The sequence below is a fragment of the Pseudopipra pipra genome, chromosome 5, assembly GCF_036250125.1.
Source record: "Pseudopipra pipra isolate bDixPip1 chromosome 5, bDixPip1.hap1, whole genome shotgun sequence".
NCBI classification, from domain to species: domain Eukaryota; kingdom Metazoa; phylum Chordata; class Aves; order Passeriformes; family Pipridae; genus Pseudopipra; species Pseudopipra pipra.
In genome coordinates, this window is record NC_087553.1 from 26,381,448 (window position 1) to 26,399,947 (window position 18,500).

Sequence of the window (18,500 nt, forward strand, 5' to 3'; positions counted from 1 at the left end):
TTTTTTATTTGGGATTTTTGACTTTGGCAAAGGGAAGGGAAGATAAGGTCTTTGTTTGGTCTATTACTGAATAAGTAAAAGTAAATATTGAAAATATGCTGATTTTTTAATTGGTTTTATCAGGGTTTTTTTTCATTCAAGCAAGGAGTTAGTCCCAGAGCCCCCATTTTTGTCTGTAGCCAAATTCCTCCTTACGTTTTTAGCACCCTCAGTTTCAGTGCATACTCCATGCTAGGACTCTATGTACTTGACAGGCTTTCATTAGTGGTCCTAGATTTGTACCTAGATTTGTGAAGTTTCTGTACCTGTGAAGTTTCAGCCACACACTTCATCTAATTAATTAGGCTGTTATCTTCTGTTTCTATAATGGAGATTATTAGTCAAAGGCAAGCCACAGAGTCTCTCAGTAAAGACTAACAGTTTGCAGTACAGCCTCTTTTCCAGTCATACAGTAAGGTTTGGAATCAAATGAGCCCTCTAATGTAAACTTCCAAATTTGTTTTACATTTCCTGATACTCACCCTATAACAACAAAATGCCTAGCAATAGTCCTGCCAGCAGTCAGGAGTTGGACATAGGATAGTATGATAGTATGGATATTTTAAGATGGATTACATAATGGAGAAAGAATATTTCAAACATACCACATTCGCTGGCTGATTCCCCGACCAACTGGAAGAACTGCTGAGCAATTTTCAGATGATCTCTCTGGAAGAGGAAAAAAATTAACCCAACATGAGTTCCAGAGTTGATGCTACAATACATAATGAAAATATGCTCTGAGGAACAGATGGGGAGCAACTAACAGACAAACCAGGGCTGAAGGAAAAACAGAAAAGGTAAATGTGCCACTGTATGTGCCTAGATACACAAGAATACTGTAGAAAGAAAAGTTTTTTTGGAAACAGGATAGAGAAGCCAAATTCAACTTGATTTACTGTCAAGACCAGCAATGGAAATTTGCATTTCACTCATTCTGGACTGACTACTGTGTGGAAGAAGGTTGATACTCAGAGATCCTGCAATCTAAATGAGAAATGACTCTCTCTTTCACTCCATTCTAGTCCCTACAGATGTGTTCACATTCTGTTGTTGGAGAAGCTGAAGAACTTCATGGGCTTTGCTTACTGAGCCAACTTCTTGTCCAAGTGCTGCATTTACAACTCCTTTGAGGATGTACTCCTGAAAAAAAATTGTAAAAAGGATCAGAGAAGATAAGGTGAAGATTTTACAAGACACATAAAAGCCTATGTGTACATTATTTTCTTCATAAATTCAACTCTATCCCAGCTCAGTTTAGTAGGTAGCTGGATACGGTGATAATGCTTAATCACAGTAGTACTAATTTAGCCCCCCAAAATGCATTCTACTTGCTAGGTAGTCACTTCTACCAAATATGTGGGATGCAAAGGAGTACTATGTTTTCTGATAAGTCTTATGGTCAAAGACAATGCACCAGAAGGAACACGATAACATCCTTTCATGCCCTCTTCACCATCATATGACCAATAAGTACAATATTGTTATAATAAAGCACAGATCCCATTTCAAATATGCACATTGGTTAACCATAACCACTAACATCCTTCCCGAGCAAGATTTTCTCAGCATGCAACAGACTCTTTTGTCTTATCCAAATCTTAAAATTAAAGAGCTATAGCTATAAATCTGTTTTGTAGGTATTCCTGATAAACCTGGACAGCCTTGTCACAGAGGTAAACACAGAAAAAGAGAAAGACACATCTACACAGACCAACAATGGATTGCAAGCAAACAATCTGAGAGTACTAGCCAGGATGCTAAGTAATCATTTTAGCACACCAACTTTCTTACAGGTGCCAAATTATTATCCTACAGGCATCGTGATGGAGTATTTGCAAAGTACTCAAGGAGGTTATACAAGTAGTTTGGCAGGGAGTTCCTTACAAGTGTAAGTGTAAAATGGAAAAAGAAGCACAAAGATTCTCATTTAAAAATGTCATAAAGAATTATTAGACATGTATATGGGGAAAACAGAGGCTAAAGGACCACTGGCTGCAGAAAACTGTTCAAGTCTTGCCATACTGAAGAACACAAGAAATGTAAAGCAACATCAGAAGACCCTCCTCAGCACAGAATCACCAGATCTGTGTTCTTGAGGTTTTCCTTTTCCCTCCCTCCATATAATTCCTCACACAGACTCATGAAAGGTCCCTTTCATGCCCAGCTATGTGACCTTTGGAAAATAAACTGCAAAGAGGAATAAATCAGAGACTAAAGCTGCTGGAGCAACCACAAAAGAAAATTACAGTAGCAGCCAGGGGACGCTGCAGTTTTCACTCATGGCAGTGAAAGTGTGATGAGATTAGAGAATACCATTTATTTAAACTGTTTAATCTAATCTAGCTCATTTTTATTGAAATGGCTTCAGGACAAACCGTACGAGCACCTGAGCTAGCAGATCTGAGGGATGGTAATCATCACCAGGGCAGAAGTGACAAGTAGCTGTAGTTGGAAGAGAGCTTTTATCTATGCACTAATGGTCAGCTCCCCAAAATGCTGAACACAACAGAGGTATATTCTTAGCTGAGCCCAGGCAGTACAGTAATAAACAGGCTAAGTACTCATATATGCACATATATAATACTTTATGCATGCATATTAAATCTATTGTTCATGAAGGGATGGAAAACACAAAAGTTTTAGGAGTGGGAATGGGGCAAGCTGTCCTCAGGATACCAGTTTTGTATGTGGCAGACTTCATATCAATTTATAACCTCTATCTATGTGCCATGACATCAGTTTCCAATTACCTGTGGAGCTGTAGGTTCCAGGTCCTTAATCAGGTTATAAGCCTCCTGCACATCATCTGAAATGCCAGACATTAGAATGCATGACAACCCATAGCACACTGTATTAGAACACGTCACTTATCCTCCACAACATTCCCCAATAGTCATAGACTAAGAAATAAACCATTTAGACAGGAGGAGAAAGGTAACTATAAATCATTGTGAATTTCTATCACAATGGTGATGGTTTTCTAGAACTTAAATAACAAACATGGAGTGAGTAATAGCTTCTTTGTTATTACAATTTTCCTAGTAAAGATGATTTGGACCCCTTGTTCATAACCTAGTGGCTGCCTTCTCATCAGCACAAGGTCAAAATCATAAATCCATCATTTTCCTGTATTTTCTTTTCTCATATTGATTTACCCCTCAAGGAGGATAGGGTAACATGATGCTGTAGGGAAACTTCATCTCTTCCTTATCAATATTTCAATATCTGTCCAGCAGCTCTTACCTGATCCTAATTCTAACAAGGAAAGCACTACTAGTATAGAAGTTTAAATGAGAAGTTTGAAATCAATAAGCAACTTCCTTCCCACACAAGCATTATATAAACTGAAAACATCCTAAACCTTACCTAAATAAAAAAAAAGATGTTGACACTTCAGTTGGCTTTGTAAAACAATCTAGTGAAGATAGTCTTTTACTAGCAAAATTTTTTTAATACAGCATTATACCAGCTGCCCACAAAAACAAACCTTATCAAACAAAACCTTTTTTGCTAGTACATACCATCCATTCAACCACTCAAGGCAATATACATTGGAGCTGCCAGTCTCCCACTCAACACCTCTGCTTTCTTACCCATTCCCTTGAGCAGTCACATAGTAAGGCAGCACAAGGTACTTGCCAAAAGTCATTACCTTTTCTTTTTTTCTTTTTTTTTTAATAGAAGTTGTTGGTTTGGAGGATTTTTTGACATTTTTGGCTAGCTCAGACCACCACCACTACCAAAAAAGAAAAATGACAGCAGCCCTTATTTCCATCAGTGGAGACCATTAACACAGAGCTATGCTCTTCAGGCTCCAAATTTTGCTCCTATAGCAAATCTCATGGGAGCAGATTATAACCAGATACCAACAGGCCCCAAATCTTGCTGAAAGTCACTACCCTGAAGAACTGATAAAAATGGGATGCATGTTTGTGCTTCAGACATTCCAGTTCTGAGCATGTATTAACACCAACCTACCTTTATCGGAGACATTTAAGTTTTAGAGAGACAGCTGTAGTCATTAGAAGTAATGATTTCTCACATTCCTAACTGATGCTGCTATCCTACCAAGAGCTAAAAATGGAAATTTAGCCAAACCAGGAAAGAGATTTTAATCCTAATTCCCCTTGACCTTCTTTGTCAGTATGCAAGTCATTTGTACACCAAAGTGAAGAACAGAACCTAACTAATTAAAATTACTGCAAGGTTAATGGCAAATGAGTAAACAAGACTGATTTTTAAGTGATGCACGAGATGTACTTTGTTTCTGTGTAAGTAGAACTTAATTTGACACATGTGTATTATTATTAACAATATTATTGGGCAAGGTAATTAGTAGTAATACCAATATTGCCTATAGTGAAATTGGCAACAATACTGGACAGAAAGGTGGCTGGGAACAGCAGGCATAGATTTACCAATGCCAAAGTGTACTGACTAACCCAATGTATGACTGGTTGTATGGATAAGGGGATAGTAGTGGATACTTGTATATCCCAGCTTTAGCAAGGTCTTTGACATGGTCTCTCATACAGACTTGAAAGATAGGACTGGCTAAGTAAGACTATAAAGAGATGGAAAACTGTCTGGACTATCAAAAGACAGTCATCAGTTGAACAAAATCTATCAGGTGGCTCATTACTAATCAAATTCCCCAGGGACTGATACCGTTGAATGTCTTATTTATATTTATATTAATGATCCAGATAGAGTACTCTCAGCAGGTTTGCAAATGATAAAAGATTGTGAAGAAAGCTCCCAGCTATTGAGAAGCAGCTCAGCAGGCCAAGTAAACGGGCTGAAAGAAAGAAATCTCATAAAGTTCAGCAGAGGCAAAATGCAAGTCCTGCATCTTGCTTGGTTTGAAACATGCCTGAACAGCAAGTCAGGTGGGGAGCTGACTGGCTAAAAGGCAACCTGGCAGACAGTGCAGTCTTGCAGCAAAGGAGGCCAACTGTACACTGGATCATATTAGCATGAATGTAGTCATCCTGGCAAAGGAAGGAATGCTTCTCTATTTGACCCTTGTGAGATTGCACCTGGAGTAGGGTGTCCAGTTTTGGGATCCCTCAATCAAGACAGACGATGAAATACCGGAGTGAGCCCACCCAAGGACTCCCAAGGCAAGAAGGGGGCTGAGGAGAGACAGAGAGAACTGCATTTCCTTAGCTTTCAGAAGAGAAGGCTCAAGGGAGATCTTATCGCTGTCTACAACTTACTGATAGGAGGATACAGAGAAGATGGAGACAGGTTCCATAGAGTGAGACGAAAGGCAATGGACACAAGGTAGAACAGAGGAAGCTGGGACTAAGCAACATGACCTAATTGGACCTGGCTTGAGTCACACAGCCAGTCAACCCATTGTTGAATAAAAGAACACAATGGGAGAATAGTAATGGCTTTGAAAAATTCAGATATAATTCAAAGAAGCTGGCAAATGAAGGAGAGATACTAGTACAAAATCCTTTCCAACTGATTCTGGCTACATACCTGCATCTTTTAAGAGTTGTAAAGTAGTTGTAAGTAGAACAGTGTCTTGTTCACAAACTGTAGCCTCGTTCACAGTCACTTAGGCTCATATCCTGTTTGTGCTATATTTACAGAAACAGTTGTCCTTGCCTTCAGAGGACATATGCCTACCATTCTCACACATTCAGGCATAAGAGAGGTCATCTCACTAGAAACAGTTAAACACCACTGTCCCCAAAGCCATCCCCTTCAGCCCAAGAACCTGCAATATTCTGCCAAAGTACGTTTATTTGACTGCACACAACTAAAGCCCTTCTCTGCAAGCCATGGAAACTCTTACTTCACTATTTTCTGGAGGAACAGCAAATGAAATACATTACATTTTCTTGCAGAGAAAAAAAGCATTTCATTGAATAGTCAGTAGAGATAAGATGAATGAATGTCATCCCTGAAGGTATGAAAAAGCCAGAGGAAGGTGTATTTACCTTGCCGGAGATAGTAAATCACAAGATTCAGCCTTGCCTCAGGAATAACATCAACCAAAGGAGGCAGGACCTGCAAAGCCCCTTCTCCTCCTCGGAAAACCACCTGCAGAGAAAAACAGCAGATTGATAACCATGTATCAAAATCTTTTCTATGATATCTTAATTCAAGGAAATTAATCCTTAAATTCCTATATTAAGAGTAGGAAAAGGTCAGTGGCTCTGGGATTAGCATAATCCCTGCTTTAATATAGCTATAAAATTACTAAGTGTGACAATCTTTATTCTGAAGAATATAAAGTGTTTAATCCATCAGGAAAGATTAATTTATTTTAACTTTTAGCAGCTCAAAACAGTGATACATTATATATCACAGATTTAAAAGAATAATATTGTCTGAAACAAGAGTGAAGGGAACACATACAAAATTACTATTTGCTTATGATGTTTTCACACGAAAAAAATGAGACTAACAACTCTACATTTATTTAGAAAGATGCTAAAATGGTCAGGAGCAGTTGATTATACTTCAGTTTCATATGATGGTTCTTCCAACAAAATCTAACATAGTTATTCAATAAACCACTGGCAAAAAGACCAGCATACAAAATAAACAACGTTAACTCACAAAAGTCCAGTTTGAAAACAGTTTTAACTTTTGGGGAAAGAAGCTTTAGCTTGTTATGACTGCTCTTGAAAAACGACAAAGCAAGCAACTGCCCATCATTAAATAAGAGCAATCTGCTGTTACCAGCTGTACAGCAAAGTAATAATACCACTGAAGGGAAAATTAACTAGTGATTAGTGACTCTTTTTCTGCAGACCACACAAGTATTTTGGCTTTTATCAGCAGCTTTTTTCCTAGAACTCTTTGTTTAGTACTTTTAGGATGAAGGCCATTTTCACTAGTTATCTTAATTCCACTCACGTTTTTGTGGTACTAAATAAAGAGTTCAGGGTCATACATTCTGACTTGTTTCTACAGTGTCCTTATTGAGTGGGTTCCACAAAATATCTTCGAAGGTGTTCTTACACAAACAACAACATTATTATTTTTCTTGACACAGTCTCACTGTCAGGGAAAAATTCCAGGGAAAAAATAAATACACTTGATGGCACATTCATTATACAGGTAGGATTCCTGGACTTGCATGGCAGCAAAAATTCAGTTAGATCTGCAATTACCAAAATATTCCATTTTATGAATCATCATGAAAAGCTCTACAAATGAGTGCTGTTTATATTAAGTCCCAGAAATGCATTACTTACCAGATTGTGTTTAATGAGCTCCTTGCCAAACTCAAAAGATGATGAGGCACTGTCAGTCAAGTTCTTGAGCTCTGCCTGGAATTACATACATTACAAAATTTTACCACAAAACCAAAAAAGCACAGAAGCCTAAGTAAAGCTTCAAATGAGCTCCAAAGCTGACAGAAATACATCTCCATCAGTGGTAGGCCACTGGAAGATTTGGCTTTCTCACTTCTATGTGATAATTTTAGAAACCGGATAATACGTATAAACACAAGATCAAAAGTGAACTGGGAAAATGGAATGACCACTGTGCACACATGTGGACAGATGGGTTAATACCAGGGAAACTGAAAGTGGTGACATTCCTAAAAGAAGGACACAATGACAAGATAAAGGCCATTATCAACATTACTGATTAAGACAGATAACGAGGAAAAGAAACATATATGGATTTTTAAACTAAAATAAAGGTGAACTAAGGGACTGTCCAACAGATACCTCAGCAGCCTTCCCATTGTAAAGTCGGAAATGGTTACAAGCCTTAAGGTTAAGAGCAATGGTGCTGTCAGGAACTTGCTGAAGATAAACAGCTAGCACTTCCTGTGATACATCATAGTAATCCAGTTTGTAATAGCATAGGGCCACATATACATTCAGAGCCAGGTATTCCCTGCAGGGAAGAGGATTAAAGAGAACATTTAAATCCCACCAGATAGTTTAACGTTTCCCATTACAGAGCATTAAAATCGGCAATAAAGCTCTCACATGTCTATACATATTTTACAAGCACATCAAAACTGGGGTTTCTGAGAAATGCTTAGAGCTTCTCTAGTTTGTTGGCTAAGACTGCACAGATCCAGATTCACATTATTTATTTTTTCCACAGAAGCTACTGCAGCTTTTAAGTACTACCTACAAAACTTTTCATTTGCAAATCTGGGAAATGGTGGCAACTTCACACCAAGGAAACACACAGAACATGAGCATTGTATCTGGCCTGGCAGAACAGGATTTTCTAAGCAATATATGCAAAGACATTTAATATGTGCATAAAAGTTTGCATCAAGTACAATTATTTAAAAAAATCCTTGTCATTACAAGCTGTCAAGCCAGAAGAACTAGATACAGAAATAAGACAGGCATTTGTGGAAACTGTAAGTAAAAGGATAATTGTTATGAAGGTTACTCATTTAGCTTTGAGTGATTGCTTCTGCAGGACTTGGAAGTTAAAATCTCTTCCCCAAGCATTACATGACATACTTATATACATTATGATGGATTTCTCTGAAACGTTCAAGAGGAGATACCACCAAAAGAGAGCTGTATTCTGGGACAGCAGTTTCTATTTTATTAAACAATACTTCCAGCTATTTAAGAATTCAATTTGTTTCTTCCTAAATTGTGAATTAAAAATTTGCAGAACACGATAGGAAAAACCATCAATAAGTGTCAAAGGGGATAAATAGAAAAGGAAAGAATTTCAGACTTCAAGGAATGCAAGGAACTTTACATAAACAACCGAACCATTCCTAGAAAGGCTAAGAGGTGAAGAAGTCAATAATTCAAGCAAGGATCACCAGACTGGCCACCAGAGGGGAAAAAGGAAAAAGATAAAGCAGGTACATAACCATATATCATCTCAGAAGAAATAAGTAACAAAATAAAAAAAGATATCAGAATGAATTACACAACAGTAACACTAAAAAAACCAACAGAGAGCAGATTTCTTTTTAAACATTCATTTTTTAAAAATACTTTGCAATGAACAAAACTGAGGGGCTGCAACTGATGCACATTTTGCGATACGAAAAGGACATAGCAGTTGTGGAAAATGCCCATGCTTGGTTTCAGAAACCATGCTTGGTTTCAGAAACCAAGCAACTCTATGGAATTTAAATACCAACAATAGCACAGACACTGCATTAAGGCTTAGAGATGCCCACCGATTCTCAAGTAGAATGCGTTTGTAGATATCAATCGCCTCTTGGTAGTGGGACCGCATGTAGTGGATAGATGCCAAGCTAAGCTGATCTTCTGTAATATCTTGCAGATTCTGGTGAGAGCTCATCAATTTCTTTTCATCACTGAACTAAAAAGAGCATGACACATCCTCAGATGAGTTCAGTAAGAAAACTACTTTAATTAGCTAGATTAGTTTTGCTGGTAAACAGCAGGTGATTAATATCAAACATTTGGAAAAACTCTGTTACTTTAAAGTTAATATGACCAGTGAAGAAGGAGATCAGTTCAAACTGGATAAATGTTAGGCTAAAACTAAGCACACATTTTCCTTGAAGGTGTGATTTAGATATAATTAGATGTCACGTGCTTTGATGGATAAGAGGGAAAGAGCTGAATTAATTATTTCACAAACAGAATTTCGCAACACAAAATTTGACTGTTATTCAAGCCAGAAAAAATTCTGCTGTTTGTAGATCCAAATCTAATTTCTCATGGATAGCAGAAAAATGCAAGCCTTGCCAACACACAAGCTCTAATTTTCACAAGACATCTTTACAGCACTAACAAATTCTCTTTCACTGGCTCCTTAAACTAAATGATTTATTTTTAAAAGCATTGCTGAATAGCACATAATACACACACATAAGATAAAAACAAGGAACAGAGTTAAACATACACATTATATTTGTATTACAAAAGTAAAGTTGAGGTTATTTACCTTAGCAGTCTACTCAAGTCACTTATTCCAGTGCTTCCCTTTGCTGGTTTTGCTGTTTCAATAATAATTATGAATTTCTCTTACACACAAATTCTAATCTTATGTATTTGTTTTCCTACCTATCAGCTCAGTTTTCTTCAGATTCTTTTCCTCCCTCTTTGAGCCAGTCACAAAATGATACTCCAGATAAAAGGCAAGATAAGTTGCTCAACAGAACTAAAGGCAATGGGCTTCATAGTTTCATAAAAACCTTTATTTCCAATGACTTACTAGATGAAAAGAAGTTGATTAATTCCTAGCTCATCACTGACATCTGTAAGTGCCAGCGCCACTACAAAAACGGTTTAAAGATTTCTCTCTTAAAATTAAGAGAGATTTAAGTAAAGAGAATCTGACATCAAAGCTAACATTTACTTTCTTTCAACTCAGTGTCCTCAGTAGCAGAATACTTGTTAAATATAACACAGGGTGGTACAAAACTTAATTTAAGGGAAGATAGCTATGTGCGGTAAGTGAAATAAGCACTTAATTGTTGCTGAAATTAAAGTAAATTTCATGCTATTAACAATATGACTTCCTGGATACTGAATTACTTAGGAGGATCAGTAATAGCATATACACCATTTTGGTCAAATTGCCAAGTATAAGAGAGCTGCAAGTTTGGAAAACTTGGTACACTTTCAAAAAAAAAAAAAAAAAAGGTAAAAATAGTGGCTTATACATTCCTGATTCTGGAACATTAATGTTCCAGGCTCCTTGTGATCAAAAATGTCATCAGGCTCCTGTTGTACAACTTATGTGAAGTGTACTGGTAAGACTTCCCTTAGAAACATGCTGAGGGTATCTATTCTGAGATCATGTTTTCACACTTATTTTCTCCTCCACGTTTTAATACAGGAGGGTGGTTATGGAAAACATTTGTTCTTCTGCCACAACAGACGTTTTAATTATTCTGCCAGGTTGCCAGCATAAATTACACCTTACCAAACTGAAAAGAAAACAAACAAAGCACGAGTGAAGAAAAGACATCATACCTTATGTGCCAGGTGAAAGAGCAGGCGGTTCTGGAGACCACTCTTTGGTGCTGAAAGGAAAATTCAGTAAGTACTGCTGTAAAGAACAACTCAGGATGTCTATTTTTAACTCTCTTTCTCAACAGACATGAATGCACCCATATTCTTTCATTAAGTAGCCCAAGTACAGTCCTTCAATAAAGGCCTTTGCAGGTCATGCCTCAGGGCAGGTTCTGCCAATTTTAGAGTGGTTTAAAGGTCTTCCTCCTTCCTATCTTCTTTCTCTGACTGTTTCTTTTGAAATCCCTGTTGAAAATAATTTTTCATTGGCCTGTGTCTTCCATGAAGCTTAAAACTTCTAGGAATCACACTATTGTTTCCATGCAGGGATTTCTGGATAATTCTCGGGGGGTTTTTTTGTGACACACAAGCATAACACCTTTTCAAAATAAAAAGCAGCAAGAGATAAACTCATGATCAAGGTTCCTTCTATCATACGTCACATTTGAAGTAAGTTGTGATTTATAATTCAAGGAATCTTCTCAACTTCCAGTGTATTGAAAAACCCAGTGCTGCTACCATTTTGTTCTGTATGCACCTTATACTTTGACACTAAGTTGAATATGAGTCAGCAGTGCCCTGGCAACCAGGAAGGCCAACCATATCCTGGGGGGGCATCAGGCAAAGCATCACCAGCCAGTCGAGGGAGGGGATTGTCCTGCTCTGCTCTGCACTGGGGTGGCCTCACCTTGCATATTGTGTGCAGTTTTGGGCACTGTAATATAGGAAAGATATTAAGCTGTTAGAGAGTGTCCAAAGGAGGGGAATGCAGATGGTGAAGGGTCTTCAGGGAAAGCCATATGAGGAGCAGCTGAGGTCACTTGGTCTGTTCAGCCTGGAGGGGAGACCTCATTGCAGTCTACAACTTCCTCGTGAGGGGAAGAGGAAGGGCAGGCACTGATCTCTTCTCTGTGGTGACAAGTGACAGGACCTGAGGAAATGGCCTGAAGTTGTGTCAGGGGAGGTTTAGGTTGGATATTAGTAAGAGGTTCTTCACCCAGAGGGTGGCTGGGCACTGGAACAGGCTCCCCAGGGAAGTGGTTACAGTACCAAGCCTGCCAGAGTTCAAGAAGTGTTTGGACAATACTCAGGCACATGGGGACTCAGGACATGACTCTTGGAGATGGTCCTGTGCAGAGCTAAGGGTTGGACTTGATGATCCTTGTGGATCCCTTCTAACTTGGCATATTCTGTGATTATGTGATTCTAGTATTTCTCCTGTCCTTAGGAACAAAAGGCATACAAAAGAATCCTACAGTCAGACCAGATAAGACTCAAACTAGGATACGGTGAGAAATTTAAGGGAGATATCTCCTTTCTGAAGCCAGTAAAGTTCATGAAATTTCTCACTCTAGCAGGATTAGGAATTCCAGTAAACTCACTCCCTATGACAAAAATTGTTAACTGAAGAGCTTTAAGTCACTAGAGCCTTTTGCTTCACTGAGAGACAAATATCATCCAGCAGAGCTATTAATTTCTGTTGCAAGCAGTCTCCCAAAAATCCTTCCCTTGCTTCGTGTATTTTTGTTAGCCTACTCAGTTAATGAGCACTCTCATTCCTGCTCAGACCAACTAGCTGGCAACCTATGTTCCACAGAAAGGGTGTACATGGAATCTTTAAAAAAAGCAGAATTACTTACTGTGTTCATAAGGCCATGAAAGTGCAGAGTTAGCAAAGCAATAGCCTGTAACACAAGGCTATAATTCTTCTGACATCCTAAACCATGAAAGAGGGTTCAAACCACCAAACCCTCTTCCCCACCACCCCCCTGAAGATGGATTATTTTTTTTTTAATGCAATTTAGGGAGAGACTTCCAGACTTCTTACTCTTCCTCCACATAGTAAGTGAACTTTGTAACACTGTGGACAATGCCAAAACCCGGGCCATTCTGATCAGATTGGCGGTGCAAGGCTGCCCACCTACTTTAACAAGTAAAGCAACTATTTCTCCCCTTTCCTCTTTCCCAAGCTGTGTTGTTTAACCACGTTCCTAGAAAAAAGAGGACAGTGAATTGCGTCTTTAAAAAGCTGCTGGAGCAGAGAAGCCCCAAAATACAAAGGCGGTATGAGAGCATTCTCACAAAACCACATCTTGTAAGATACTTCTAAGAGAGCACCAAGTTATTAAGAAGCTAAATGGTCTTCAGTCTAGGATATATGTGGGAATTCTCATTAGACTAATTATTAAAGAACAGAAAGTTTTTCTCATCTATAATCAATATTGTATAGGCAGCAGGAGCAGTAAAACTGAGATGATAGTATGGATATTTCATCCACTGAGTTAGAAAGTGAGAGTACCTTAATTTAAATGCATATTCTTCACTCCACATGTGCCCCAGCTTTAACTGATACGTTTTAATATCAAAATTTAGAAGGGTTGCACATGGACTCCACATGTGCTTTTGTGTGAAACTTAAACCACAACCACCCTTTACAATTCAAAACATTTGGTCATCAAAGATTCCAAAAATACAAGCATGACAGATTGTGGGATTTACACTGAAAATAACATATTGTATAATCACAGTGCTATGGATAAAGACATCAGTGTTCCTCTTTTGAGTAGGTTTTCCTTTTTTTTTTCCTTTTGAGTGGGTTATAGCATTAATTTCACTGTGAAAATGGTCACTTGCAAGCAATACTCCCTCAAGAACCTAAACCAAGGAATTCTTGTTTCACCAGTCAACCAATGACTGCAGGCTGCCTTTGTGAACCTGGCATCTGATCTGACATCAAAATTATTATTTACTTCTTGGCAAAAGCTGGAGGGTTAGACCATGTTATTTACACCTAAAAACAGGCAAAAGATGAAATCTGAGTTTTGATGGTGTGCATGGATATTTGGAGGGAGGAAAAAACGTCCTGCTTCATAAGATATCATATGATACTATCTATCTGATATTCTTTAAAATAAGATGCTTAAAACTCCCCACAAATATAGCCCTGTTGATAGAGTAAGCAGAAATATGGAAACATTCAATATCAGCAGTTTCTTTTCTCTCAGTGCCAAATGCATTTTTTGAGGAAGACAAGGAAACATCCAAACAGCCGAACAAGGACAGATTAGTTTCCAGAAAGAATCTGGTTATGAACATTGGATAAAGATGTTGTCAATCACTGGAGCAGGAAGTGATATAACTGCCTCATCAGCAATAATGATTTTTAAGGGACATTAGGCTTGTTCTTTTATTACTCTCTGCTGCTACAGAATTTTATTGTCACTGATCTATTAATGCTACAACGAAGCACAATATTCTTTTTCTGTTCTACTTTTTCAAGACAATGATTGTACTTTTTTTTTTGTTTAAATCAGTACTAAGCAATCTAGGGATCACAACAAACATGATGACAATGCTGCACGGCAACAAACTGGATGCTGCTCCAGGTCTAGTACTGACCTTGTGCTGAAGCACTGATGGGATTGGATATATCTCTTTCCATCTATGAAACACACTGATACTCCTACACTAGAATTTTTGTCATGATCAGTGCTGTTTTTCCAGGTGCTAAAGTCATAGCTGTTATGGATCTTAAAGATGTTCTGTATATTTTTATGTACTGACACTGACAGGCACCTAGTGAAGTATTTGTTAAAATATAATAAACAGCTACAATAGGAATGAAGACAATTATCTTCACTAATTATTAAACAAAAAGTTAAACTCACTAGAAATGGCAGCTCAGACTCTAGGTGGATTCCATATTGCTGCCTTAGGCAGTAAAAATATGATGAAATAGAGTCATGGACAGTGTGGCATTGGTGCCCTCTCATGAGAGTGCAAGGCAATGCTGGTCATGCATCCAGCATTAACAAATCCCATCTAACAGACATAATGCATATGCTATAGCACCACTTCACACATCGACAGGCATGGAATACACCTTAAACACATGGAGCAGGAGCTGGTAGGAATGGAGCAGGGCTGAGAAGGCTCCATCCTGACAGTAGAAAACATGACCAGAGGAAACCTTATTCTCCTGTCCCTGAGAAACAACTCCCTGCTCACCTGAATACAGTAGCTGAATGAAGCCCTCTGTGCCTCAAAACCACAGTTTCACTGGTGGAGAGAAAATGTAAGGGTATGGGAAAAATGTTCAAAAAAGCCCGTGGTCCAGCAGTGAGGTTCACACTTAAATGCACTTGAACAGCTCAACTGTTCAGAATTTTCTTGAATGAAATTTACAGAGGACATTCACTGAAATTTTCCCATTCCCACAATACTTAAAAGGCATTCAGCTATGTTCAGTTACTTGCAATATATACACATTTCATGGCAGTCATGTCTAAGCACAGTTAATTAAAGATCATCAAACTAATTATTCCTGGTCTGTAACTTTGACTATACTTTAAAAAACAAAACAAGGAAACAAGGCTAGTAGCTTTTAAAGTTTAAATATGTGCTATTTTCACTTGTGCACTTTGAAAGTTCCATATATGAAACTTCTGGTTCAAAACCACAGCTAAAATGCACTGAAAATAACTGCTGTTCTCAAGAAATACAGCACAAGCAGCAAGGAGATAATTTTGCATGTAGGTGAACATGCAATCCTAAGTAAAAGAAAACCCAATAACTTTTCCATGCCCACTTGTATCCACACATTTTCACTGGTGAAAACCATCTGACACCTGGCAAACATTACTACACGCATAAGTAAAACTGGTTTGGAAAATGTCATTGTTCTTGCTAACCCATCTCTGTTCTGCTTTTGTACAATATTGCTCCTTCCAGTATAGGCTGTAAAATGAGAAGTTCTCTGTTCACTTAAATCACATTCAGATCTGACACATGCAGAGTTGTGAAGAAGCAAAGCAACTACAAAGCTTTTCCCATCAAAAATTAGAAGGGGTGAAACCCTCCCAACTTTAATGACTGGTTCAACAATACAACCCTGTCTGTGCATGAATCTTAAATTGTAAAATTCCATTTATCCTAAAAAGACTGCTTTTCATAACAGACTTAACTGCAGTCCCACTTAGGTGCACATTTTGTGGTTTAAAAGAACACTTTGAGTTCTTACATCTTAATGCAGTGCAAGCCAACAGCTTCTAAGAGCACTACGCAGGCTTCTAAATACTTGGATCAGTTGCCAGGATCACGGTCCCAGTGTGCAAGGCTGAGTTTCTGTTCTTTGGCCTTTGCAAGGCACAGGAACCATGAGTGCAACATAAGAGCATTAGCTTCCATAATTAAAAAAATAGTAACTTGTTATAATTATTATTCATTATTAAACCAAGATGAATACTTTCAGCCTCATTCTCTCAAGACTAGATGGGCTACCATACAGCATGGAAAACATATGTTCAGCCAACGTATGAGAGCACAGATGCAAAAGGAGTAAACAAAACATCACTTGGCAGCTCCACTATGGGATGACTACAAAACAACAGTAGCTGACTTGGAAGTAACTCTACCTTCACCTCAGATGCAGGAACATTAGTAACTGTAATGTAAGCAGACAGCAGGGAAAAAGGAGAAGCCAGAAATATCTGATAGAAATTTGGAAGAAAGCCTAGAAGAGGTAAAATACAACAGTAATGAAAAACCTCCAAGGACGGATTTTTCTTTATTGCCTTTTTGCTCTACTTCTTAGGTTATATTTGCAGTAATTCTTTTTTATATGACTTTTGATATACAGATTTATTCTTTCCTAAGAGAATCATAGAATCACAGAATGGCTTGGATTGGAAGGGACCTTGAAGATCACCTAGTTCCAACCCTCATGCTGTGGGTGGGGATACCTTCCACTAGACCAGGTTGCTCAAGGCCCCATTCAACCCAGCCTTGAACACTTCTAGGGATGGGACATCCACAACTTCTCTGGGCAACCTGTGCCAGTGCTTCACCACCCTCACAGTAAAGAATTTCTTCCTTATATCTAATCTAAACCTACCGTCTTTCAGTTAAGAGCCATTCCTCCTGTCTTGTCACTACATGCCTTTGTTAACAGTCCCTCTCTAGCTCTCTTGTAAACCCCCTCTAGGTACTGGAAGGCTGCTATAAGGTCTCCCTGGTTCTCCAGGCTGAACAAATCCCTATTCTTTCAGCCTTTCCTTGTAGGAGAGGTGCTCCATCCTTCTGATCAACTTGGTGACCCTCCTCTGGACTTGCTCCAACAGGTCCACCTCCTTCCTGTGCTGGGACCCCAGAGCTGGATGCAGCACTGCAGGTGGGATCTCACCAGAGCAGAGAGAGAGGCAGAACCCCCTCCCCTGACCTGCTGCCCAGGCTGCTTCTGGTGCAGCCCAGGATACACTTGGCTTTCTGGGCTGTGAGCTCACATTGCTGGGTCATGTCCAGCCTCTCATCCACCAGCACCCCAAGTGCTTGGGCTGCTCTCGATCTGTTCATCCCAGAGTCTTCATCAATAGTGGGGTTTCCCCCACCCAGGTGGGCCCACTTTCTGAGTTTGCCCAGATCCCTCTGGATGGCATCCCATCCTTCAGGTGTGTCACTGCACCACTCAGCTTGGTGTCATCTGCAAACTTGCTGAGGGTGCACTCGATCCCACTGTCACTAATGAAGATGTTAAATAACACTGGTCCCAGTACAGACCCCTGAGGGAAACCACTGGTCACTGCTGCCCATTGGGACTCTGAGCTATGGACCATTATCCTTTGGATGTGACCATCCAACCAATTCCTAATCCACCGAACAGTCCACTGATCAAATCCATCCCTCTCCAATTTAGAGAGAAGGGTGTTGTGGGGAACCATTTCAAAAGTTTTGCAAAAGTCCAGACAGATGACACCCGTAGCACTTTCCTTACCCACTGATGTAATCACTCCTTCATAGAAAGCCACTAGGCTGGTCAGGCAGGACCTGCCCTTGGTGAAGCCCTGCTGGCTGTCCCAAATCACCATGAACTTTTAATTAAGTAATGAGAGAGAACAGTTCACATCTGTTATAAAATAAACATAAAACCTTGATCCACAAGAGATTGTGGACTATAAATGCAATAACTAGCTCATGGCTTTTAACAATAATTTCCTAATTTTTAAGTGTCTTGCATATTTTTCCTCAGATGGTTAACAATAATTTTCTTAAGTAACAGCAACAGTACACGGCAAGAAGGAATTTGATTTGATTTCTAGATATTTATATGTTTCTGTGGAAAACCTCTTCCAGAAAGCTAGCTCACATTTATGTTCCCTTTCACACAGAGATTCTATTACTGTAGAAATTCAGAATTATCGCTGAATTAGTTCTCCTTAATTTAATTTTAAATTTAAATTTAAATTAGTTCTCCTTAATTTGTTTTAGTACTATGCTACTTTTAGGGGCTTAGCATAACTGCAACAATAAACACTACACAGTATGCAAGAATTCAGACAAAACAATCCCAAAATAGCAATGGTAAGCATCCTAACATTAACACCACCTACAATTTTTTCAGCAGTATTCAAGGCAGCATTGGAAAAATGGTGTTCTTTTAAAGACTTCACCTGTTGTGTTAATATTGAAGGAAATATTTTGCTTCTTCAGGATCTTTGCAAAACC

General features: G+C 38.7%; 1 protein-coding gene across 5 annotated transcripts in view; it reads right to left on the reverse strand.

Annotated features, from left to right (window-relative positions):
• The window catches only part of IFT56 (intraflagellar transport 56), a 58,124-nt gene that overhangs the window by 29,394 nt on the left and 10,230 nt on the right, over positions 1-18,500 (reverse strand). For 4 of the 5 annotated variants that reach the window (XR_010430687.1, XM_064655207.1, XM_064655206.1 and 1 more), the window contains exons 5-12: positions 10,962-11,011; positions 9,191-9,336; positions 7,746-7,917; positions 7,263-7,337; positions 5,997-6,099; positions 2,793-2,848; positions 1,129-1,182; positions 645-708 (exon numbers count right to left, since the gene is read on the reverse strand). Coding sequence is in view for 4 of the 5 variants with exons in the window: in XM_064655207.1 (XP_064511277.1) it covers positions 645-708; positions 1,129-1,182; positions 2,793-2,848; positions 5,997-6,099; positions 7,263-7,337; positions 7,746-7,917; positions 9,191-9,336; positions 10,962-11,011 (720 nt within the window). In the remaining variant the exon portion in view is untranslated. Of the gene's footprint in view, positions 1-644; positions 709-1,128; positions 1,183-2,792; positions 2,849-5,996; positions 6,100-7,262; positions 7,338-7,745; positions 7,918-9,190; positions 9,337-9,927; positions 9,949-10,961; positions 11,012-18,500 lie in introns of those variants that run through there. The other variant, XM_064655209.1, reaches the window with a different exon arrangement.